Source organism: Humulus lupulus, chromosome 5 (assembly GCF_963169125.1).
Source record: "Humulus lupulus chromosome 5, drHumLupu1.1, whole genome shotgun sequence".
Classification (NCBI taxonomy): domain Eukaryota; kingdom Viridiplantae; phylum Streptophyta; class Magnoliopsida; order Rosales; family Cannabaceae; genus Humulus; species Humulus lupulus.
In genome coordinates this window covers 1-26,245 of record NC_084797.1, presented here as the reverse complement: position 1 = coordinate 26,245, position 26,245 = coordinate 1, and the positions used below count along the sequence as shown (strand labels likewise).

At 33.1% G+C, this 26,245-nt stretch overlaps 5 protein-coding genes across 7 annotated transcripts; 2 read left to right on the top strand and 3 right to left on the bottom strand.

Annotated features, from left to right (window-relative positions):
* Positions 1 to 218: 218 nt before the first annotated feature.
* Positions 219 to 3,201, bottom strand: LOC133834135 (CYP enzymes assisting alcohol dehydrogenase-like). Its single transcript, XM_062263634.1, has 6 exons — positions 3,074 to 3,201; positions 2,781 to 2,909; positions 2,272 to 2,417; positions 2,111 to 2,148; positions 534 to 1,338; positions 219 to 424 (listed from the first exon to the last, which is right to left on the bottom strand). Exons 2-6 carry the CDS (start codon positions 2,818 to 2,820, stop codon positions 314 to 316), a joined length of 1,140 nt encoding a protein of 379 aa, XP_062119618.1. The 5' UTR covers positions 2,821 to 2,909; positions 3,074 to 3,201; the 3' UTR covers positions 219 to 313.
* A 228-nt stretch (positions 3,202 to 3,429) lies between these two features.
* On the top strand, positions 3,430 to 6,976 carry LOC133834133 (uncharacterized). Of its 3 annotated transcripts, XM_062263629.1 has the most exons (6): positions 3,446 to 3,920; positions 4,628 to 4,705; positions 4,866 to 4,941; positions 5,980 to 6,053; positions 6,157 to 6,227; positions 6,785 to 6,976. In XM_062263629.1, the coding sequence occupies exons 1-6, from the start codon at positions 3,825 to 3,827 to the stop codon at positions 6,834 to 6,836; spliced, it is 447 nt and encodes a 148-aa protein (XP_062119613.1). In that variant the 5' UTR covers positions 3,446 to 3,824; the 3' UTR covers positions 6,837 to 6,976. The 3 variants fall into 3 exon arrangements, with proteins under 3 accessions (XP_062119616.1, XP_062119615.1, XP_062119613.1); XM_062263631.1 differs by lacking the exon at positions 6,785 to 6,976 and having other exon boundaries at positions 3,440 to 3,920; positions 6,157 to 6,231; XM_062263632.1 differs by lacking the exons at positions 5,980 to 6,053; positions 6,157 to 6,227; positions 6,785 to 6,976 and adding an exon at positions 5,515 to 5,969 and having other exon boundaries at positions 3,430 to 3,920.
* On the bottom strand, positions 6,823 to 7,656 carry LOC133834132 (putative gamma-glutamylcyclotransferase At3g02910). Its single transcript, XM_062263628.1, has one exon. It carries the CDS (start codon positions 7,573 to 7,575, stop codon positions 6,997 to 6,999), a length of 579 nt encoding a protein of 192 aa, XP_062119612.1. The 5' UTR covers positions 7,576 to 7,656; the 3' UTR covers positions 6,823 to 6,996.
* A 2,922-nt stretch (positions 7,657 to 10,578) lies between these two features.
* On the top strand, positions 10,579 to 12,264 carry LOC133834136 (protein RGF1 INDUCIBLE TRANSCRIPTION FACTOR 1-like). The gene is made up of 4 exons (XM_062263635.1): positions 10,579 to 10,937; positions 11,061 to 11,312; positions 11,400 to 11,615; positions 11,701 to 12,264. Exons 1-4 carry the CDS (start codon positions 10,881 to 10,883, stop codon positions 11,908 to 11,910), a joined length of 735 nt encoding a protein of 244 aa, XP_062119619.1. The 5' UTR covers positions 10,579 to 10,880; the 3' UTR covers positions 11,911 to 12,264.
* Positions 12,265 to 13,703: 1,439 nt separating this feature from the next.
* On the bottom strand, positions 13,704 to 17,875 carry LOC133834134 (uncharacterized). Its single transcript, XM_062263633.1, has 5 exons — positions 17,342 to 17,875; positions 16,978 to 17,240; positions 15,765 to 15,882; positions 15,233 to 15,441; positions 13,704 to 15,099 (listed from the first exon to the last, which is right to left on the bottom strand). Exons 1-5 carry the CDS (start codon positions 17,675 to 17,677, stop codon positions 14,613 to 14,615), a joined length of 1,413 nt encoding a protein of 470 aa, XP_062119617.1. The 5' UTR covers positions 17,678 to 17,875; the 3' UTR covers positions 13,704 to 14,612.
* Between the last annotated feature and the right edge of the window lie 8,370 nt (positions 17,876 to 26,245).

Genomic DNA, 26,245 nt, shown 5'->3' with positions numbered 1-26,245 from the left:
CCAAAGATCAAAACATTAAAAACCTATTTTCTTCTAACTGTCAACAGAACCCTAAACTCAATTTTGATAAAAAAAAAATTTGAATATAACAACACAATTTTTAAGCAGAATGGTTTTATTTTGTTCTGGATTGTTAGTTTGGTAAAAAACATTAATCAAAATCGGATTTAAGGATCTATTTGAACTATTTTAAAAAATACAGGGTCCAAAAAATAATTTTTTAAAACACAGAGTCCAAACAAATAATGAGCTAAAACACAAGGTTTTATTAGAACAAACAGTTCTTTGTTATTACATTGTTTTCCAAGACAAACTAGATCTTGATAAGGACCTTGACACAATCTTCTTGCTCCAGCAGTTGAAATGCTTTATTTATATCTGTCATTTGAACTTGATGAGTACAGAGTTCATCAAGCTGAAATTCCTGTAAAAAACAAAGCCAAAAAACATGTCAAAGATGTAATTTTTTATGGTGAACTCTTATGCATTAAATGCCATAGAATACTCTCATTTATGTTGGTTGTCTTGTTCACCTCATTTCTCCATTTTTCAATCACAAGAGGAAGGTCAGTTTTGGCTCTGAGCCCTGCAAAGATGGAACCTTTCAAGGTTTTGCCACTCAACAGAGCAAGACTGCTGATTTGAACACTTGTTACATATGATAATCCAATTGTTATGGCTTTTCCTTTTCCCGTTTTTGTGGCTTCAAGAGCCTCATTGATCAGGTGTGGAAGGCCAGTGCACTCGAAGCAATAATCCACACCTATCCCACCAGTCAAGTCCTTGATGAGTTCTGAAACAGACTTGTCTGAGTGAAGAATAGGATTTATGAAGTCAGTGATTCCAAAGGCCTCCCCTTTGCCCTTCTTCATTTGGTTCTTGTCAACGCCAATGATTCTACTCGCTCCTCGAATCCTCGAGCCCTCCACCGCGCCTAAGCCAACAGCACCAAGGCCAATGACAGCCACAGATGATCCCTCTTCAATTGCAGCCTCCTTCCAAGGAGCTCCAAAGCCAGCGGTGAAGCCACAAGAGAGGAAGCTGGCATGGCGCGTGTTGGGGGGAGCTGGACCGAGCTTGGCAACAAAGTTGGCATCCACAACGGTGTACTCTGACCAAGTTGAGCAGGAGAAAGTATGGTACAACAGTTGTCCATTGGCAGACATTCTTGAAGTGCCATCGAGCATCAAGCCACTGAAGGTTAAGGGATGTTTGAGGCACATGTTTGTCTTCTCAGACAAGCAGTTTTCGCACTCGTTGCACTCAGACACATAGGTTGGAATCACCAAGTCTCCCTGTTTCACACTTGTAACATCCTCCCCTATGCTCTCCACCACCCTAAAAATGTGTATAAAGAAGAGATTATTTTGCAAAAGGATTATGGAAAAAGACTTATCTATGCTTCTATCTATTTAAGATGGAATAATATGTGAAAATAAACACTTTTTTTTTTGTAATGTTACTTTGTAAAATGACATTCTTTTTAAAAAAAAAAATTACAAAATAGCATCTGAGTGTGTCTGACAATGTGTGCATGTGTGTCCTGTACAAAGTGATTTGAAATAAAAATACTATTTTCCTATGTTTTCTGTGGTCAAGATTCTTAGAATTTAATCAACAATGCATAAGCAATTGCAATAACTAATATACCAGATTAGTTAAAAGGAAAGGTTAGTAATCAAAAGTTAAATGCAGAAAAATATAAGGAAGAACACCTAGAAATTTTATACAGGTTCGAACCAGATCAATCTGGCCTACATCCTGTTTGATCCACTATTATCATCATCAATTGATGCAACCTCTGAATACAATTAAAGTTGAGAATAAGCACTTCCAGGACGGTTCTAATCTCAAACACTTTCTAATAGTTGTGTTTTTCTCTCCGTCCTCACAACACACGCTCAAATTATCTTTCTCTGTATTCTCTCTTCCTCTCAATACAACTTATCTCTTCTCCCTTTTTCACACACTTTAAAATGAAAGGCAACAAACTATATATAGATTGCCAAGTTAGTTGACAGCTAATAGAGTTAAGTTAGTTAGGATTTGTAGGAAAGATCTCCACGCACTACTATCTATCTATCAATATAAGATCAGTAGATTGGCATACCCTACACCTTCATGGCCAAGAACTCTTGGGAAAAGTGGCTGCAGAAGAAGAAGAAGCTCATCCACATAAGTCAACCATTTCAGAATCAACAAGTGAGCTAAATGCAAAGAAAGAAAGAATTTTGAGATAAATTTAACAAGATTAGATATAGATATACAGACAATTGGGAACCCTTTAGTGCATAAAATGTTATCAGTATGGCAAACACTGGCATAGATCATCTTCAGTCGAACTTCTGTTTGTTTAGGTGCCTCTACTTGTATGCCTTCCAGCTTGGGTGCCTCCCCCATTCCCCAACACACCACCGCTAACAAAGCAAAATCAAAGCAAACAACATAATATGTTAACCTTGCAATAGCATAACAGTCATAGTATATATTTATATATATATATATAGGGGAATTCTCTTATAGGGACTTCACTTTAAGCCTTACCAATAGGGTTTTTATGACCGTGTATATTGTAGCTATTTAGAGCATCTTGCAAATTTTCAGAAAATTCTGAATAGTTTACATTACCGAAAATTAAGTTCAAATATGTTGTTTTCCCCAACACACCACCACTGCTAACAAGTCAAAATCAAAGCAAACAACATAATATCTTAGCCTTGCAATAGCATAACACAGACATAGTATATATATATATATATGTATGTATAATATCTGTATACCTTTGCATGTTAAGAGTTGTGAGCTCTTCTTCTCTGACATTATCCTCTCTTCTTTGAGTACTTTAGATCCTTTGCCTGAAAATCCCTTGTTGTTCCCTTCTACCTCTTCTCTTCTTCCCCTGATTTTTCCTGCAAATAAATAAGCCTAATGCAATTTTGGTAGTGGTCTCTTTTTTAGTTTTTACAGTTTAATGATAAAAAAAAAAACTAGTTTTTGCACACCCCAAAAAAATAGATCTTCAACCCTATCCTAGCATAACATACAATATGTATATGTATAGATCCAACTATACCTTTGCAATGTTAAGAGTTGTGAGGTGAGCTGTTCTTGTGTGACATTATCATCATCATTGTGGAGTTTTGATAGATCTTCAGCCTGAAAATCTGTGCTTTTTCCTTTCCAAAATCAATAAAGCAATTCACAACCATTACTCCTTGTTTGAATATCTTTTCTTGTATATATATATGGGATTGTCGTTTTATGCTTGGTTGGTTAGCTCTTAGGCTGATCCAGTAGTCAACTGCCTATATTGGACAAGTTTTGATTAATGATTTCAATGTGAATGGCATTGAATCGCACGTCACATGCTCATTCTTTTTTATTTTTAACAAAAACCCAAAACCAAAACCAAAACCAAAAGCAATACCCCAAACCAGGTCCCACTTTCCTCGAGAAAAGATTCCAGTTCCACACCTCATATTTTTCACAAAACCCAAATAAAAATCATTACTTTGATGAGAGTTGAGAGAGAAAGATAGAACCTTGCGACAAAACTCTCATATCTACAGACACGTTACCCGCCCCACAAAAACCACATTTATCCCTCCCACACACAAAAACCAAACCTTGATTTGCTTCGTCTTCTGTTTTCCACAATAAAAAAATGGAAAAAGGTTCTGCCTTTAGGCAGAACAGAACAGAACCATTTGTAGCTAAAACTAAACATTGAGCACCCTCTTTCTTTCGGTTCATTTGGGAAGTTCCTCGTTTTTGGCAATTTTGTTTTGGGTTTTTTTTGTTCCATCGAATGAAGTGTGTTGTTGATGTATCTCAGTGCATTAATAATACAAGTACAGGTACAGCTATATCTGATGGATGAGGGTACTGCTAACAATACTACTTCCACTACTACCGGCAAGGTACTCTAAATTCCTTTGATTTCTTTCTTTCTTTGTTTGTTTTTCACTTCTTTTGAGTTTTGTTTTTCATTTTCTGACATTGGGTAGCTGAGAAAACCTTCGAAAAGAGTTTTTTTTTTTTGGAAGACTGCATAAATTCAGACTAGTGCATATCACTGCTAGGACTCGGAGTAAGCTAAATGGGGTTTGAGATTGGAAACTTTAGACCAAATAAATTGGGGGGTTTTGGTCATTCTTATTGATAAGTAGACACAAGACCTCAACTGGGATTTTACATTAAGAAACTTTTTTTGCTACCTTGCAAATTTACTACTTCGCAAGGCAAGGTTCAAGTGTGAATCTTTTTTGTAAATCTTTCACAAACTCTTTGAGTGCAATTAGAAAGGAAAAGTATTTTGGAGAGAAATGAGGAGAAGGAATGGGAAAGAGTGCATTACTTCTTTGTATTTGTTTTTTTGAAAAAGAGACTGAGGTCAAATGTCTTAGACTGACCTCCTCCCAAATTTATTAGGGAGCCTCACTTATGGCGGAGGAAACTTCTTTGTATTAATATTGTGAGAAATACAAAGACAATTATGAAAATAATAATGTAAAACAAAACAAAAGGACAAAAACTGCTTGGTCCAGACTGGTAGCTATGACCCATAAGAGTATAGATTTCATTTGGTTGTGTTTAATCTAATTGGGCATTGCTCACTTTTTTGTAGGATTACTACAAAGTGTTGGAGGTAGATTATGATGCAACTGATGAGACAATCAGAATGAATTACAGAAGGCTTGCTTTGGTATGTCATATTCATCTTTTTCATTATGCTTTTGGGATAGTGCTTGCTTCTATGCAATCTTGGGTGTGAAGTTTTATATTTTTTTCTTTGCAAATGTTTTGACACAATTGGGTATTGATTGAGGACATTTTTATTATTTTGCTTTGCTGGCTATGTTCAGAAATGGCATCCTGACAAACACAAGAATGACAGTGCTATTACAGCTAAGTTTCAAGAGATTAATGAAGCTTACAGAGGTAAAAACACCAAACAGGGCTGAGAAGGCCAATGTCTATCTTTTTTCATGCCTTTGTGTGATTCTACTTCTGCTTACCTATATAATATACCCACTTACAGAATTTAAAACTTGGAAGTCTTGATTTCACTGTCTCTTACAGCATAGCATGACATGTAAACCCTGGATTTTTATGTCAGCCATTGGCCATTTATGGGCAAAACAGTGATGTAGGAAAGGAAAGGAAAAGAAAATATGGGGTTCATTTTGGTCATTTAGGACTGCTGGATTTTGGTGTTGTCTGAAGTGTACTTCTTTCAGTCTCTTTGGCAACCAAATAAGGAGAAAAAATTATGCTGTATATGACACAATGACACAGCAAAAGGTTTTGATTTTAATGTCCTTTACAGGATAGATAGCATAACTTATAAGCCATAAATTTTTAAGTCAGCCATTGGAAATTTATGGATGAAAGAAAGTGTTGGGTTCATTTATTGGAGAGGTCATTTTGGAATGGTGGATTTGGTGTTGTCTATGCTATTCTTCTTTGATCTCCCTAGCAACCAAAAAAATGAGAAAACCATTTGCTGTTCAGAACCCGTTGACGCAGCAAGAAGTTCGACAAGCCAAAACTATATAAATCGGCAGCTTCAGACAACACCAAATCACCGAAGTCCATAATGATGTCTCAAACAAGTGACCCTTCGTTTCATATATGAAACAGTCTTAGCAGAGATTGGGGAATGTTTTTGTACTAAAAATGCTTTAGTTTTGTGCTGCTGTTGTGTTGTTATGTACAATATAGCTGCATGGATGTGGTGAGATCATTTTTGATCTCCTTTCTTTGTATTCTTCATTATATTAATACAAAGAAGTTTCATTTTTTTTTAAAAATGTCATTGTGGCTTAAAGGTCTATCTATGATTGACATGTAGAATTGAAAGACAACATGAAATACCTCTCAGAACATTCAGAAGTAGTACTGGTCTAGAATATAGCTCTGTGGATAGGTGTTTGCAAATGATTTAATGAAGTTGCATCATCTGTATTTGTTGTGCAGTGTTAAGTGATCCAGCTAAGCGATTGGAGTATGATTATACTGGAATTTACGAGATCGATAAGTATACTCTTCGGGTATGTATGAATCGAAGTTTTTGTCCTATAATTCTTTATCAGATGCAGATGCAGGCCATGCAATGCAAGTACTAAGTGAGTGAATGAATGTTATATTTTGTAGGAATATCTTGCAAGATTCAAAGGAATGATACTTACATGCAACGGCCTTGGTATAAGTCAAACATCACTATGGTAATACATGTGTGTATATATGCATACATATAATGTTGTTGAGATCATAGTTAGTTGAAAAAGTAGTTTTTGACTTTGAACTGTTAATAACAATGGCAATACATGTATGTTTATAAGGATTATGCTTTTTTAGACTTTGCTCTGTGTTTTCTAAAATAGTTCAAATAAACTATTAAACTCCGATTTTGATCAAAGTTTTCTGAACTAAAATCGCAAATAATTCGTCAAACTAACAATTCAGAACAAAAATACAGTCATTAGGATTTTGTTTATCAAAATTATGTTTTTGTTCATCAAAATTATGTTTAGGGACTTATTTGAATCATTTTATAAAAGGTCAAAACACATGTCCAAATAAGTAATGAGTCAAAACAAAGAACAATGAGTCTAAAAAAGTATCCATCTTTATAAGATGTTGAGATCATACTTGGTTGATAAAGTTTCAAACTTTGACTTGTTGATAAAAATGGTATGTATGTACATAAAATGTTGTTGATATCATATATATGGTTTAATTGATAAAGTTTCTGACTTTGAACTGTCACTAACAATGGCAGGACACAGCAAATAAAGGAAGAGGAAGGTAGTGAGAATGTGGAGAAATCATAAAAGAGCTCTTATTTTGACAAGGGGCTATTCTAAACACAAATCATATTATACACGAGATGAGAATACTTCGAGATCATAATAGTAATAATATCAAAAGTAGTGTCTTTTTAATCCAATTATTCTTCTGCTCTAACCTAAAACAAAATAGAAAAAAGACCCATCATTGGGATGATAGAAACGAATGAATGTGATCCAGAAAGGTGAGATTTTGAGGTCTATCCTTGCGCTTCACATATCCACGCGCCACCTCCTCTGTATACCCCACCAACCCCTGGCGGCCGTTCTTGTTCCACAGCTTGGCTGCGTAGCTGGAATGAGCGAAGTAGGCCTCGGCGGAGGTAGGAAGACCAGCATTGGAGCCACCACCACCACCACCACCACCATCATCGTCATTTTCATCATCGTGATGCGGTCGTAGCTGGATGGGGAGCCTCTGGTAATGGCAGCGGGTGGTGCCCTCCAACTCGTCGAGTCGGGCGAGGGCGGAGGCTGAGACGGCGTACAACTCTCCGATGACGCGTTGGCCGGAGCCGGGAAGGTTGAGGAGGAAAGGGACTCGGTAGGGACCGCAGACGAGAGGGTAGTTGAGATGTGTACGGTAGTTGCCGATGAAGATGGCGTCTCCGGTACGGATGAGATCTTGCAAGAGAACGTGGTTGGAGAAGCCTTGCTTCAATGTTCCGTACGTGAAGACCAGCCTCATCTTCTCCTTCTCCATGTTCTTCTTCTCTGACACCATTTTTGTGTTCTCTGTAAATCTCTAATCTCAAAAAACAACAACCAAAACCAATCTTGTTCCCTTTGGTGTTTCAAGTTTTTTTTTTATATATAATATTTTTTAATATTTAATTTTACCAAAGCTTTGATTTTTTTTTTTCATTTGTTTAATTATATATTTACATAATTGAGTGTGAAATGACAAAATAGGAGGGACCCATTTCTTAAACTCACAATCACATGGAACAAGGCATGGATTTGGACGTGGACTTTGTTGACAAAAAAAACAATAATAAAAATTTAAACTTTATTTTTTTAATATTCTAAAAAACAATTACAATTAGAATCCACAACCACATGATTATTATTATTAATATTTGTTTGATTAGTTTGATAATTACTAATGGCCATCACATTATCATATTTTTAATCTAAACCAAACCAAAGTTTGTGTCTTTTGGAGATGATTGATGGCCAAATTCAATGCTTGTTCTTAAGAGAATTATATATCTATGTGGTTCTCCTTTTATCTTTGATGTAATGATATAATAATAATAATCATTTGAATAAGAAGGAGAAAAAAATGTTAATTTTTTAAGCTAGATGAGAAAAGGTTTAAGGATTAGTAAAACAATAAGGACAAAAGTAGTGTACTTATGTTGTTTGAGCTTGGATTGAAGATTATGTCCAAATGCATCTCCACTCTTTAAGATTCGTACGAAGAATTGATGTTTGAACCAATAGATATGTGACAAAGAAAGAGGAAAGTTTTGACAACTATTACTGCCTAACTTATCTATCTATCAAAGTCTACTCTCTAGCTCTCCTAGGATTTGAATAGTATTAGCTGTATTAGTTTATATAACAATCAATGCTAATTACTTATCCCAAAGCTCTGGATTTCGTCCATAAATCTTGTTATCTACTCTAAGTTTTGACTTATTTGAAGTTTAGTTTTATGGGGTTAGGTCTTATAACTAATAACCGTTCGATCAATCTAATTATTAATTAGACAGTTTATGAGTGAGCCGAATGTATTTTTTAATATGACAAGATGTACTATAAGTTTTGACGTACTTTGAAGCTTAGTTTGATGTACTTAGACTTCTAATAATTAATAACCGTTCGATCAATCTAATCATTAATTAGACGGTTTATGAGTGAACCGAATGTATTTCTTAACATGACAAGATGTTCTATAAGTTTTGACGTACTTTGAAGCTTAGTTTGATGTACTTAGACTTCTAATAATTAATAATCGTTCGATCAATCTAATCATTAATTAGATGGTCTATGAGTGAACTGAATGCATTTCTTAACATGACAAGATGTACTATAAGTTTTGACGTACTTTGAAGCTTAATTTGATGTAGTTAGACTTCTAATAATTAATATCTGTTTGATCAATCTAATTATTAATTAGATGGTCTATGAGTGAACTGAATGTATTTCTTAGCATGACAAGATGTACTATAAGTTTTGACGTACTTTGAAGCTTAGTTTGATGTACTTAGACTTCTAATAATTAATAACCGTTTGATCAATATAATTATTAATTAGACAGTCTATAAGTAAGCCGAATGTATTTCTTAACATGACAAGATGTACTCTAAATTTTGACGTACTTTGAAGCTTAGTTTGATGTACTTAGACTTCTAATAATTAATAACCGTTCGATCAATCTAATTATTAATTAGACGGTCTATGAGTGAAACCGAATGTATTTCTTAACATGACAAGATGTCCTATAAATTTTGACGTACTTTGAAGCTTAGTTTGATGTACTTAGACTTCTAATAATTAATAACCGTTCGATCAATCTAATCATTAATTATACGGTTTATGAGTGAACTGAATGTATTTCTTAATATGACAAGACGTACTATAAGTTTTGACGTATTTTGAAGCTTAGTTTGAAGTACTTAGACTTCTAATAATTAATAACTGCTCGATCAATCTAATCATTAATTAGACGGTCTATGAGTGAAACTGAATGTATTTCTTAACATAACAAGATGTCCTATAAGTTTTGACGTACTTTGAAGCTTAGTTTGATGTACTTAGACTTTTAATAATTAATAACTGTTCGATCAATCTAATCATTAATTAGACGGTCTATGAGTGAACTGAATGTATTTCTTAACATGACAAGATGTCCTATAAATTTTGACGTACTTTGAAGTTTAGTTTGATGTACTTAAACTTCTAATAATTAATAACTGTTTGATCAATCTAACTATTAATTAGACGGTTTATGAGTGAGCCGAATGTATTTCTTAACATGACAAGATGTACTATAAGTTTTGACGTACTTTAAAACTTAGTTTGATGTACTTAGACTTCTAATAATTAATAACCGTTCGATCAATCTAACTATTAATTAGACGGTCTATGAGTGAAACCGAATGTATTTCTTAACATGACAAGATGTTTTATAAATTTTGACGTACTTTGAAGCTTAGTTTGATGTACTTAGACTTCTAATAATTAATAACCGTTCGATCAATTTAATTATTAATTAGACGGTCTATGAGTGAAACCGAATGTATTTCTTAACATGACAAGATGTCCTATAAATTTTGACATACTTTGAAGCTTAGTTTGATGTACTTAGAATTCTAATAATTATTAACCGTTCGATCAATCTAATCATTAATTAGACGGTCTATGAGTAAGCCGAATGTATTTGAAGTTTAGTTTGACGTACTTTCAAACTTAGTTTGATATACTTAAACTTCTAATAATTAATAACCGTCCGATCAATTTAATAATTAATATTACAGTTTACAAGTAAAGTAAATGTATACTTGTAAAATCCAAACCCATATTAATGGGAAAAATGTTGCAGCAGTGATGTTGTTTTGGTTGATGAATCAGCTCTTTATTTATTCATTTAATATGGCTATGGGATGGGACTTGAAAGTGATTCACCCACTTACTCTCATATGCTCATGTGTTGTGTTGTGTTGTGTTTCTCTTTTCAACTTCCAAGTGTACATTTTTTTCAACTACCATTTGTTCTCTTCTCATCTTATTCTCTCCACTCCTCTCCAACCATTCCTTTTTTCCTTTTTCTTTTTATTTATTTATTTATTTATATAATATAATAATAAATAAAAGAAGAAGAAGAAGAAGCTGGACCATGACTGTTGTCTTTTGACACAAAACACATTCATTCATTCCTTCTAGTAGTACTATTACTCCCAATCCCCAATCCTTGTTAGACTTTTTAAGCCCCAAACAAATGAGATAGAGAACCCCCTTAGCTTTCCCTTCTTTCTTTCTGTAAAGACCAAAAGAGAAAAAGCTTGCTTTCCCAAAAGAGATATGGAAGATCAAGAACCTACAGTCAGAGAAATCAAACCCAAAAGCAGAAGAATCATGGTACTAATCAATCAATGTCATCATCATCATCTTCTTCTTCTTCTTCTTCTTGTTCTGTTCATGTTTGTTTGTTTGTCTAATTCAGCTTTACAAATACTAACAATATATATATATATATGATAGGGAGGAGGAAGACCAGAGGATAGACATGAAGACAAACAGCCTCAGAAAGAATCCGAAGAAGAAGAAGAAGTGATGACAAGGTGGCCGGCATGGATTAGGCCACTGCTTCAAACTCGTTTCTTCGTTCCTTGCAAGGTCCACGCCGACTCCCACAAGAGCGAATGCAACATGTTCTGCTTGGACTGCGTCCACCACGGCGCCCTTTGCTCTCTCTGCCTCTCTTCTTCTCACACACACCACCGCACTATTCAGGTACTACCAACAATCAATCACATCCACAGCTACTCTCTTCTCCTCTTCTCTATTTTCTCTACTTTCTCTTGATGTGTGTTTGTTCAGATAAGGAGGTCATCTTACCATGATGTGATAAGGGTATCAGAGATTCAGAAACATGTGGACATATCAGGAGTGCAGACATACATAATCAACAGTGCCAGGATTGTGTTCTTGAACGAAAGGCCTCAGCCCAGGCCAGGCAAAGGTGTCACAAACACCTGCCTAGTTTGCCACCGCACACTCCTTGACTCCTTCTCTTTCTGCTCTCTTGCTTGCAAGGTCATTCATTCACCTTTCTTTCTCACTATACAATCTGTTCATGTTGTGTTTGACTGTTGTTCTAAATGAATGGTTGTATCCACAGATTGTTGGGAGAAAGAAAAAGGGTTATGATTATGTGTTGGAGGCTGAAGGTGAGGATGACTCTGGTAGCAGCAGCAGCAACATCAGCAACTTCTTCAAGAAAAGTAAGAGTTTTAGGGTTGCCACTGGTTTGAGTTACAGAAGTAGTGGGAAGAGGAGGAAGGGAATCCCCCATAGAGCTCCCATGGGAGGGCTTCTCATTCACTTCTGAGCTCTGATCTGTTTACCTATCAAATCCAAACAGAAGCACCTGAGGCTGAGCCCTGTCCTTGACCACTGAGGCCGGCCGGTGTAGGAATCTTTCTTTCTCTTTAACTTGTGTATTTTATTAAGAAAAACATGATAATATACTTTCAATAATATATATATATATATACAGGAAAGAAAAGGAAAGGAGATAATTTCAACATATACATGCATATATAAATATATATGTATAATTGTAAATGTAGTAGTTGAATTTGTGTAATGTATAATATATAGTAGTGGTTTGTTTGTAGACTAATTGTGTTCTGTGTAAAATTATGAATAAGAAATGAAAGTGGGATTTGTAGTTTGATGACCATTTATATTATTATATATATATATATATAGGGAATTTCTTGTGATGGGGCTTCAAAAAGAACCCTAATGTAGGAGGGTTTTCAGAAATTTTTTTTATGTCCGTGTATATTGTAGCTATTTAGAGCATCAGTGCGATTTTTAGAAAATTCCGAATAGTTTACAGTATCGAAAACTTGGTTCAAACGTGCTGTTTCCACGCGCATAAAAAAAATTAGTCACGCGTGCAACAACATGTTTGAAACAAGTTTTCGGTACTGTAAATTATTCGGAATTTTCTGAAACTTTGCAGAATGTTCTAAATAGCTAAAATATATACGGTCATAAAAAAAATTCACACCGAAAACTGTTCACGGGTCGAGAAACACTCAGAGCCCTACGGTAGCTATTTTTTAAGAAATTACCTATATATACAATATACATTGCTCTCTTTCTCTATCTTTCGTACTTGGAACTAATGAAAAGAAGTAACAAGAGGGTTGGGGATACCAAGTTTCTCTGGGAAAAGAAAAACTTGAAAGAAATTAGTGAAATTGAGATTGATAAGTGGTGAAAGTAGTCAAAGTAAAAGACTTGAATGAAAAGTGTTTTTGTTTTTGTTTTTGGCTTTGTTTTGTATGAATGAGAATGAAGATGAGGTTGGGGGCATTGAGCAGCCGTTCTTGAAGTTGAAGGCATGTCACGTGTGAGGAAGTGGCTGACTTTGATCATATACATTCACACGTGTGCCATCATAATGGCTCTATCTTTTTCTTTACTTTTGCGTTGTACTTTGTTGAACAAATCAAACCATTCAATAAATAAATGTATTCTTATTATTATTATATCAATACTTCAGCTGTTTTGGTGGTAGGTAGGTGCTCTATTTTTATTTATATATTTTCTAGAAAGAAAGAAAAGAAAAAAAAAGCATTTCTGTGTGTGGTGTATGATGATGCATCAAAAGACATGGAATGAACTATATATATATATTTTTATATTGGAAGTGGTGCAACTTGCAATATATATATAATATAAGAATCTGATTCATTATAGATATTGTTTTGATAAGCTCATCTATTCTCTCTTTTCTTCCTTGAATAAATCCAAAATATAACATCATACTCATAGTAAAGCACAAACCAATCCATGATATTTATTCACACATTGAAAAGAGATTAACTTGATTATTTCAAGGTTTATGACTCCGTGTTTTGTCAAATTACCTGTTTGGATCTTATATTTTGACAAATTATTTTTTGGATTCTGTGTTTTTTAAAATAGTCTCGATTTTGATCAAAGATTTTGGAACTAAAATCACAAATAAATCATCAAACTAACAACTCAGAACAAAAATATAGTCATTCTGCCTAAGAACTGTGTTGTTATACTCAATCTTTTGTTGATCAAAATCATGTTTAGGAGCCTATTTGAACCATTTTACAAAACACAAGGTCCAAAAAATAATTTGTCAAAACACAGAATCTAAAAATGTATAAACCTTATTACAAATTTAATCAAGCTTTTGATTCCTTTCTGGAGTTGTTCTTCTAAATGAAAATGGGTTTTCATTCATTCCAATTCTCAACTCATCAATTCAACAACTTGACAAATATTTCAGAAAGAAAGATTACAATTACAATGATTTCTAGTCATCATATGGCTCAGGATAACTATTGCTTGGTCCTGAGTTGCTTAGAAGAAGACTCTGCTAAAGAATTCAGTTGTGGATAGGAGAAAAGGTCCCTTGCTCTTAATCCAAAGCCATGAAAGTAAACAGTTCATCATGTCACATCTTGTTTTGTCCATACATATATCTATATAAACATATCTGATCATGATTCCATAACCAGGGCCATTAATGCCTTCTTTCTTCAAACAATGTTTTTCTCAATTTTCCTTTTGGCACCAAAATAATGTTTCCATGTACAATGTATAAAAGATATGAACACATGGATATCAGCTAATAAAGGGAATATACTCATTTGGTACCTTATGTTTTTGCAAAGTATCATTTTGGTACCCTCTGTTTTCAATAATACTTATATGGTACCCTGTATTTTAAAATCGTACATATTTGGTACCCTAAACTCAGATTTGATAGATAAAATTTTGTCAATTTAATCAAACTGCTGTCAATTATGTAAGTTACAAATTTAAATTTAATTACATAATTATATATAACTGATGACAGTTTGATCATATTGACAAAATTTTATCAATCAAATCTGAGTTTAGGGTACCAAATATGTACGATTTTAAAATACAGGGTACCATATGAGCATTATTGAAAACAGAGGGTACCAAAATGATATTTTGCAAAAACATAAGGTACCAAATGAGTATATTCCCGCTAATAAATATGATATCTCACTAACAACTGGATATATGATCTGACCCAAAATCTGACTGAATATTACCAGTGGAACTTGAATTTGAACTACTACTACTACTACTATCAAGATGGAATGCAAAACATTCAGCCAACTTTACCGCATCTTGAACTCTAAGGCGAGTGCCCTGTTGTCCAACTACAGTAGCAGCTATTCGAGCGGCTAGGCTGCCCATGCCTCTCAAGTCTGACATGCCTCGTAACAGACCGTACAAAACACCAGACGCATAAGCATCGCCTGCACCACAAGTGTCGACTGGTACGCAAGGAGAAGGGGGAATGTATACAGCTTCTCCTTTCACACCAATGTAGGATCCTCTTGGTCCTTCTGTGACCGAGACTAGAGGTACAAAATGACTTAGATACCTTGCAGCAGCAACGGGACTTTCCTCTGTTGCAAAATCACATAAAGCTCTAGCTTCATCGCTATTTGCAAATATGATGTCTGCGTAGTTGCCAGCAATTTCCCTGAGCAAATTAATCCAACAGAAGATGTAAGCAACTAACCGAAAGGGAAACATTGCTCGTGTATCTTAGACTTGCATTCATGTAAAGACTCGACACAACTGAGATGAGCAAAGTAACAACAACAGCAGCGTACCAGAATTCATCGTAGTGTCTCTCAATGCAAGAGACATCAGATGCTGTGATGGCAACCAAGGAACCACTCCGGCATGCTTGCTCGCATGCTTTCTTGATTGTTTTGATTGTATCGGGAAGCTCGAATAAATATCCTTCAACTACAAGAATCTTTGTATTGGAAATTGTCTTAGCTAGGCAAGGATCAAAATTAATGTTTGATGATGTACCCTGATAGTATAAAGCAGATATGTCAAAAATTCATTCCATTCACATTTTCAAAAACCATAAGCTAAATTAAACAAAGAGATCTCAATGTTTCCCGGAATATAGTTTCAAGGCCAACTTTAAGGTGCACAGAAAACTCTTTGTGAGTTGAGACATTTTATAAGTTCCATAATATGGAGGATAATACCTCTTAAAAACTTTAATGGTGCCGATAAATCAATCTGCTAATGAAAATGTAACGGCAAAACTAAACTAAGAGTGTGAATAGCCACTCTAACTGCATAGACAATAGATTGTAAAAAGTTGCTCAAGTGACCATACATTACCTGATACGATAACATAGTTCGTTGGGCATCTGGAGTTGTGAGAACTATCACTGTACCGGTTGTCCCATCCTTGATTGGTTCGGAAAGAAAGTTTACATTTGCACGCCGCAATTTCGCCCTTTAAAATAAGATATTTCTAGTGTAAGCAGAAAACACAGATAGGATGGTTCCAATGCTGAGAACAAGCAATACATCTCATCATCTAACATAAAAGATCACTGTGATAGACCCCAAGCAGAGATCCCCAAAACAATATAATAGACAAAAACAGAAGGAAATTGAAGGTACAAGACAACAGAAAGAACTAGGCAGATCTGAGAATTGTTATTGAATGATCAAAGAGATAATAACACACTAGAAGAATGAGGCATTCGAGAGATCTCGGTTCTCCCTATAGTTATTCAAGAGACCTCAACTCTTCCTAGAGCAAAGCTCAAACAAAATGTCACTCAGCATGCCCTCTCTCATTCTTCCTGCTCTTCTCTATATACTACTCTATTCCGGCTCATCTACTACCCCAATTACAGTGACCCATGCACAACTTTATTACCTATTCACTATCAATATCCTGGTCTATCACATTGTATGGTAACCTGATCTAAGATCAACCTAACAAATCACCAAGAACTGACCTTAAAACTTTCCACTATCAGCACACATAAAACTTAATGCAGTTCGTCCTTAAATGCCTAAATCCATGGAAAACTCTTTCAACAAGCTTTCCACTATCAAAGATACTCAATCACAGTCACACCAATTTCCTCTCTAAGAACTAACTCTTTGCACCAAAATTTAAAGTTTATAGTGAAAATCATTTCATTTAACAAACTGATATTCCCTCCCTGATTTACACTTCTTTAAAAGCAATTAGTTATTTAGTTACCTAAGAATCGACTCTAACTACTTGTAAAGCTTTCGACCAAATTCGATAAGGCAGCCACAATAGCCATGGAACATGAGAGCAAAGGAACTTATAACACTAAATTGCAAAATTCAATTATGCAATACTCTCACACCAAACACACTCACAATCAAATCAATGTGCAGAACAAGATAATAATCTTCTTCAATTAAAAAAGTTGAAACAAATTTAAGATAACTCATGGCATAACTTAGAACACACTTCCATGTCTTTTTAGTCCACAACTACACTGTCATTGTATTTGTAAGCAACCAATACAAACATTAAGCTAGTAGAAGAGAAGTAAGAAACCTGTAGAAGCTGCCCAACGGATCACTCCCAACGCTGCCAACCATGGCAACATTGAGAGGAGGACCCCCAATAGGCTTATTACCAAGCCTTGCCAAGGCAACCAGAGTGTTGGAAAGAGAGCCACCCGCTGCAGCCTTGTAGCTACAACCATCCATTGCCCTCAAAACTCTTCCTCTCTCTTCATGGTTCACGACCTTCCTCGTCCCCTTTTCCAATTCCAACTTCTCCAAAAACTCGTCATCCACCATGCCAGAGAAGTCCACCTAACACAAACACAAAAATGCTTGAAACTTTGGCAAAGAACTCCCCTTTAGAGAGGAAATGAAAGTTGAGTGAAAAAAGAAAGTAAATTGAGAGTAATTACCATGGCTTGGCCAAGGCCCAAGACATCCCATCTGTCAGGCAAGAGAGAGGAAGACCCATCTGTCAACCCCAAGACATTAGCTTCTTGTTTCAAAGCTTCTAATACTTGTTCTTCTTCATCATCATCGTAGTCGTCGGATGATGCAACCCCATCTTGTTCAGGGGTGAAGCTATGACAAAAGGAGAGCCTGCGCAGTCTGTTCAAGCTGAGGGAAGAAGAAGAAGAAGGGGAAAAGAAGAAAGAAGAAGAAGAAGAAGAAGAAGAAGAGGGAAGAAGGGTGTTAATTCTAATGGAGTGAAAAGAAGAAGGTGAAATGGGAAGAACGGAGAGAGACATGCTCTTCTCTTCAATGGGTTGTCTTGTGTTGTGTTTTGTATCCTATATAGGAAGAGTAAAGCGGTGGTGATGGAGGTGATGCCGGCGTCATCCAAGAAAGAAAGCCAGACCAAGACCAAGACCAAGACCAGGACCAAGGGACCAATGTCTCGGCTGCTCTCCCTCAGGTCAGGTCAGCCTTGGTTTTTTTACCAAGTTACCGATACAAAGTTGGGATCTTTGGTGGGCTGTCATATATTTCATTATTTATTTTTTATTATTTATTTATTTAATTGTGGAGTATGCAGTGCCACACCCCATGTATATCTTGTATCTATATCTATCCATATAAAAAGTGTATAGATAAAGAAGAGTGTTGTTTTTAGGGGATTTTTTATTCATACGGTTTTTGGAATTTTTTTATTCAAAATTACGGTAAATAAAAGATATATTTAAATATATAGTTTACATAAAATTTTAAGTTTCTTTTTACAAAAATACGTTATGCTCTAAGAATTGGTCTGAAGAAAAATTATGGAGTTATCATCTTCTCCAAATGCAACGACAGCCATTCTCTGAGAAGTTGATCTTCATGAAGCAACCAGAAAACGATCCAACCTCTGATGCTAAACGTGTGAGATTCTCTGCAACCATTCAATGGGTAATCTCCAATTTAATATCATTTTAAATTTTTTATTTTTTTTCTTCTCTTTGAAAATCATTTTCATTCTATTTCCTTATTTTTATATCTACTTTCTTTCTCATTCTTCTTTCTCTAATTCGAAACCCATTCTCTAATTTTCTTGGTCAACTTCTTTATGGGTTCGAAGTTGGGATTATTGTTGATGTGGAAGCTTGTTGTTAATGTCCCCAAACTTTGTTTCAAGAAGAAGAAGAAGAAAAGCTAATGAATCTATGTCTCTTATTCTCGTAAATCTGGGTCTAAAAAAATTCATATTACTCTTGAACATTTAAATACTTGAATTTGATTTTTCATAATCTAAGTATTGTATAATCTGGATTTGAACAAGATTTTTCCAATATGCTATTGAATATTGGTTTCATTTTATTGAATTTGATTTGGATATTATTTATCTTGAGTTAGTTTCTTAATCAAATATGGGTATTAAATTTGATAAAATTAAGATTTAAAAGATTTTACTGATTTTGAAAATTTGGGTTGGAAGCCTGTAACATATCCTAACTTTTTCTTTAAGAGATTTTTCCATGGCTGTTCTCTGTAATTATATAGTAAAGAATGAATACAATGTCATATATGTTATACTGAAGCAGTTTCCAGAGAGGTAAGAGTAATAATACAAAGTTGATCATGAAATTAGTTCAAAATGATATCTATCCTTAGAAAACTAAAAAGTCAAAAATAGGTTGGAAAAACACCCTTTAATACATCTATAAGATGTTAATTAGAGTCTGCATTCTTCATATGCCGCCATTCATATTATTCGTAATTCATATGGATAACTCACATAAGGAGTTGCAGTGAGTTACACTTGGACTAGCCATATGTTGCTTTAGGTTGCATGTTGTTACATTCGTAATTCATATGGATAACTCACATTAGGAGATGTAGTGAGTTGCACTTGGACTAGTCATGTGTTGCTTTAGGTTGCATGTGGTTGCATTCGTAATTCATATGGATAACTCACATTAGGAGTTCCAGTGGGTTGCACTTGGACTAGCCATGTGTTGCTTTAGGTTTTATTTGGTTGCATTCGTAATTCATATGGATAACTCACATAAGGAGTTGCAGTGGGTTACACTTGGACTAGCCATATGTTGCTTTAGGTTGCATGTTGTTACATTCGTAATTCATATGGATAACTCACATTAGGAGATGTAGTGAGTTGCACTTGGACTAGTCATGTGTTGCTTTAGGTTGCATGTGGTTGCATTCGTAATTCATATGGATAACTCACATTAGGAGTTCCAGTGGGTTGCACTTGGACTAGCCATGTGTTGCTTTAGGTTTTATTTGGTTGCATTCGTAATTCATATGGATAACTCACATTAGGAGTTGCAGTGGGTTGCACTTGGACTAGCCATGTGTTGCTTTAGGTTGCATGTGGTTGCATTCGTAATTCATATGTATAACTCACATTAGAGTTGCAGTGAGTTGCAGTGGGTTGCACTTGGACTAGCCGTGTGTTGCTTTAGGTTGCATGTGGTTGCATTCGTAATTCATATGGATAACTCACATTAGGAGATGCAATGGGTTGCACTTGGACTAGCCATGTGTTGCTTTAGGTTGCATTCGTAATTCATATGGATAACTCACATTAGGAGTTGCAGTGGGTTGCACTTGGACTAGCCATGTGTTGCTTTAGGTTGCATGTGGTTGTATTCGTAATTCATATGGATAACTCACATTAGGAGATGCAGTGGGTTGCACTTGGACTAGCCATGTGTTGCTTTAGGTTGCATTCGTAATTCATATGGATAACTCACATTAGGAGTTGCAGTGGGTTGCACTTGGACTAGCCATGTGTTGCTTTAGGTTGCATGTGGTTGTATTCGTAATTCATATGGATAACTCACATTAGGAGATGCAGTGGGTTGCACTTGGACTAGCCATATGTTGCTTTAGGTTGAATTCGTAATTCATATGGATAACTCACATTAGGAGTTGCAGTGGGTTGCACTTGGACTAGCCATGTGTTGTTTTAGGTTGCATGTGGTTGCATTCGTAATTCATATGTATAACTTACATTAGGAGTTGCAGTGGGTTGCACTTAGATAGCCATGTGTTGCTTTAGGTCTCATGTGGTTGCATTCGCAATTCATATGTACAACTCACATTAGGAGTTGCAGTGGGTTGCATTTGGACTAGCCATGTGTTGCTTTAGGTTGCATGTGGTAGCATTCGTAATTCATATGTATAACTCACATTAGGAGTTGCAGTGAGTTGCAGTGGGTTGCACTTGGATTAGCCATGTGTTGCTTTAGGTTGCATGTGATTGCATTCATACTTCATATGGATAACTCACATTAGGAGTTGCAGTGAGTTGCACTTAGACTAGCCATGTGTTGATTTAGGTTGCATGTGGTTGCATTCGTAATTCATATGGACAACTCACATTAGGAGTTGCAGTAAGTTGCAGTGGGTTGCACTTGGACTAGCCATATGTTGCTTTAAGTTGCATGTGGTTGCATTTATAATTCATATGCATAACTCAAATAAAATAAAATGAGCACCTGGAATAACACATGGAATAGTTTTAAGCGAATTTAATCGTTAAGCCTATATTTCTAGTATGGACAAATGTATTTCTTCCGGTTAAAGGATGGTTAAATTATACTCAATTTGGTTGATTACTCTTTATTTTTTAAAATTAACTTTTAGACATTGTGTTTTGTCAAAAGGTTAAAAGTAGAAATAGACAGATCGATTATTTGAACACTCTATTTTGATACCGATTATCCACTTTTACCTTTTATTTTTAAAAATTAACATTTGGACCATAAGTGGGTTGCATTACAATGAGTTGTATAAGAATGAAATTAGAATATGAGTTTTTATGTTGTCATGAGTTGTATGGGGCTTTAGTCATATGCTCATAGATCTAGACTTGCTTATTTGTTTTTTTTCACATGTAAAGGAAAATGAAGTTTATGAATATGAGAGTAAGTCTTGAGTATCCATATCATTTTGTCGCCCCTCGCATGGCTCCAGCAAATAAGACAAAGGCAATAGTAAAGAAAAAAGTCAAAAACATTTTTCAATTTTGTATACGGTGTAGAAAATTTATTAATTATTTTAGAAAAAAACATTTATCTTATGTGTCTTAAGAGGGCAATCATATCCTTAATTTTTTCATTAAGTAGAGAGTTCTTATTTTTCTTTTGATATACATATATATAATATATATATAGATAAGACTTTGATGTATTAAGTTCAAGTATTCCAAACAATTAAACTATCTTGACGGACTACTATTATTATTTCTTAGCTACTGGTTATATACATCAATATTCATATTATCTTAATTATTGAATAAGAAAATTTAACTGCACTTATATGCAATTATATATAAATTATGTTTTGTGAAAACAATGATAACATCAATTGATAACAATATTGTAGAGAAGTAACAATAATTTGGATATCAATAGAGTTTTAAATTTGTAAAGGGTTAATCATTTTTAAAATATTTAAATTTGAGAAATCAACATCTGGTTAAAAAGAATGAAGATCATCAAAATCCTAATTATTACTCACAGCTGCCCACATATTCTGAAGTCAGAGCTCATATTTAGTCATTTACTACGTACAAATCGTAAAACTAAATATATAAAAATTAGATTACCGTATAAATGAAATAAAGCATGAATAAAAATGTAATAACTAAATTAATAACGTAAATATGAAAGAATAATGTAAAAACTCGTATATGGGATAATTTCCCTTGTTTTTAACTATATCTTAATATTTTAAATATTTAACCAAATATATTTTAAAATTAATTAAAAATAAATATTTATTACTTAAATTAATATAAATTTAAATATTATAAAATATTATTATAATAATATTTAATATAAAATTATATATATAATAATTATATTAAGATAAATTCAAATGTTATAAAAATATTATTATTATAATATAATAATAATTAGGGTTTATATTTTTTTGGACCCTGTATTTTTTTCATTACATGTTTGGACCATGTGTTTTGACAAATTATTTTTAAGACCCTATGTTTTGTAAAATTGTTAAAATAGAACCCTAAACTCAATTTTGATGAAGAAAAAATTGAATATAACAACACAGATTTTAAGCAGAATGATTTTATTTTTGTTATGAATTGTTAGTTTGGTAAATTATTTGTGATTTTAGTTGAAAAAACATTGACCAAAATCGGGTTTAGGGTTCTATTTTAACCAATTTACAAAACATAGGGTCTAAAAAGTAATTTGTCAAAACATAAGGTCCAAATAGGTAATAGAAAAAAACACAGGGTCCAAAAAAGTATAAACCCTACTATTTAATACAAAACTAAATGCTTAATATAAATTTAAATATTAATATACAATACATAATCTTAATATTTATTAAAAATAGTATCATGTTTAAAAAAATTATCATATTATATATATATATTTTTTAAAAAATCATAAACAATGTTTTGATTTAGTTTTTTATTTAATATGTTTATGTTATTCTTTTATATATAATATTGTTTATTTATTTGAGAATTATATGACAATGATACGAATTTAATAAAAATAATTAAAAATTTTATAAATAAACCTAAGTAAATGTGCATTGCACGTTGCTTGTATCTAGGGGTATTGTTTTGAACTTTGTGGTGTTTTCAAGCTTTCAACTTCCTAAATGTGTGTACGCATATTAGACGTGTAGATCACAAAAAAATATATAAATTAAAAAAAAAATCACCTCAAACAGACACCCGAGTGAAAAGTTATACACTTTCTATAAATTGCATCGAGTTGCATTGAGACAGATGATTTTTTTCATGAAAAACATGATTTTTAAGGGCCTAGCACATCGAGGTATATCATAAAAATTAAGGTTTATACATTTTTGGACCCTGTGTTTTCTCCATTACCTGTTTGGACCCTGTGTTTTGACAAATTACTTTTTGGACCTTATATTTTGTAAAATGGTTAAAATAGAACCCTAAACTCAATTTTGATGAATAAAAAATTGAATATAACAACATAGTTTTTAAGCAGAATGATTTTATTTTTGTTCTGAATTGTTAATTTAATAAATTATTTGTGATTTTAGTTGAGAAAACATTGACTAAAATCAGGTTTAGGGTTCTATTTTAACCATTTTACAAAACATAGGGTCCAAAAAGTAATTTGTCAAAACATAGAGTCCAAGCAGATAATGGAAAAAAAACACAGGGTCCAAAAATGTATAAACCCTTCAAATTATGATTTTCATGAAAAAAAACCATCATCGATGCAATTCATAGAAAGTACACAAGTTTTCACTCAGGTGTCAGTTTGAGGTGATTTTTTTTTAATTTTGACATATTTTTGTGATCTATACATTTAAGATGTATACATACACATTTGAGAAGTTGAAAGCTTGAAAAACCTTAAAATTTAAATCAATACCCCTCTATTTTCAAAGTTAGGTATGTTTTAAAGCTTTAAACTTCCTAAATGTGTGTGTACACATCTCAGAAATGTAGATCACAAAAAAATACCCTAATTAAAAAAAAGGGTTTATACCTTTTTGTACCCTGTATTTTTTCTCATTACCTGTGTTGGACCTTGTGTTTTAACAAATTACTGTTTGGACCCTATGTTTTGTAAAATGGTTAAAATAAAACCCTAAACCTGATTTTGGTCAATGTTTTCTCAACTAAAATCACAAATAATTTACCAAACTAACAATTTAGAACAAAAATAAAATAATTCTGCTTAAAAACTGTATTGTTATATTCAAATTTTTCTTCATCAAAATTGAGTTTAGGGTTCTATTTTAACCATTTTACAAAACATAGGGTCCAAAAAGTAATTTGTCAAAACACAGGGTCCAAACAGGTAATGAGACAAAACATAGGGTCCAAAAATGTATAAACTCTAAAAAAAAATCATCTCAAACAGACACCTAAGTGAAATGTTATGCAATTTCTATGAATTGCATCGATGTGTATCGAGGTGGCATCGAGGTGTGTCGAGACATGTGCTTTTTTTCATGATAATCATGATTTTTAAGGGCCCATCGAACTAGGCATCGAGGTACATCGATGTATATCAAGTTCTTTGCAAATTTTTACGTTTCAGATCTAAAAAATTATGAACAAATTTGAAAAAAAAAACAAAAAACCATGCACAAATCTAATCAAAATGCATAAATTAGTGTCTTAATTGAACTTTTAGTGGGTTTACGTTTTATATCAATAAATACTATCATGGGATATTTTATTTTAGTCTCTATGGATACATTAAGATAAAGAAAAAAATGGAGGAGGATGCCAAAGTTGGGACGTTTTTCCAATAAATTTGGTAGTGGTGATGGTTTTGTGGTGGCTGTCATGACTCTCCAAATAATCAAAAGATGACCCGAGAGAGAAGAGAGATGGAGGCTAAAAAAATATATATATATTTTTTGAAACCAAGCAAATAGTAGTATTATTTTGGAATGTTGATAAATTAGGATATTTTTTGGATATATAATATACACTATGCATAAATACCCAAATTTTCCATAGGCAATAACTCAACATCCATAATCTTATGCTGCAAAAAAAAAAATCCATAATGTTATGTGTTATTATTATTATTAATAATATTTTCATATAGTTCTCAAATTAATTAATATTTATTATAGTTTTTTTATAACAAACATTTTTTATATGATTTTTACTATAGTGTTTGGTATAGATGGTATCATGGTATACATTTTAGTTTGGTCCAATTTATCCATTTGATATCAAATCTAAAAACTATATTTTTGAAGTAAAAAAAAAAACTTAAAAATCATATTTTTAAAATAAAGACTTTCTAGTTTCTTCCTCTTAAAAAAAAAACTTTCTAGTTTCTACTACCATACAAATGAAATGATTAAAAAAATTTAAAAGTGACAATATCCAACAAAATTGACAGAAGGACTAAACTTGTTACCTTATGTAAGAATATTGTTTTGCTTGTAACTAAACAAATAAGAAAAAAAAGATTACATTATATATATTTTTTTGGAAATAATATTACCTAATATTATACTAGCATATCCTTACTTATTATTGTTTTTAAATTTTATATATATATGTAAAATTAATTTTATTATTATTTTATAATGGGGTATTTGCAGCATAAATACCCAATGTTTCATATTTGTTACAGTTAAATACCAAATATTTTATTTTTACAGCAAAAGTACCTTAAAGATAAATATCCAATATTTTTTCTTTGCGGCAAAAATACTTAAAGTTACTAAAACATTACTTCTATAAGTTCCTCCTCTGTTAAGCATGTTGACTAAACAGATATTTATCACTTGTAATCGGTCCATTTCATATATTTTTTTCAAAATATTTTAAATTAGAAAAATGAATTAAAAATATTTTTTAAATTAATAAAAATTTAGAAAATACATATTTTAAGGATAAAAATACCCAAATTACATAGCGATACATGTCTGATGAGTCAACATTTAACAACTCTAAAAATGAAGTACTGACAGAAGCAATGCTTTAATAAATTTGAGTATTTTCACTACAAAGAAAAAATATTAGTCATTTATCTATAACATATACTGAACATGGATCTCTTGGCAAAATGACCTATTTTTTAAAGTCATTTTGTATTCTATCACAATTTTAATAATTATTTGCAAAATGACCTCTCATAATTTAGACAGCTAGTCGAAAATTTAGATAAGTGATCGAAAAATTCAAACAGCCAGTCGAAAAATTTAGACAACTGGTCGAATTTTAGACAGAGACTATTTTATAAAAAATTATCAAAAGTAAGCTAGATTACAAAATCACTTAAAAAAAGAGAAATTTTCACAAATGTCTCATTGAATATTAAATATTTTTACCACAAAAATAAAAAATTAAATATTATTAGATATTTATGTTGCAA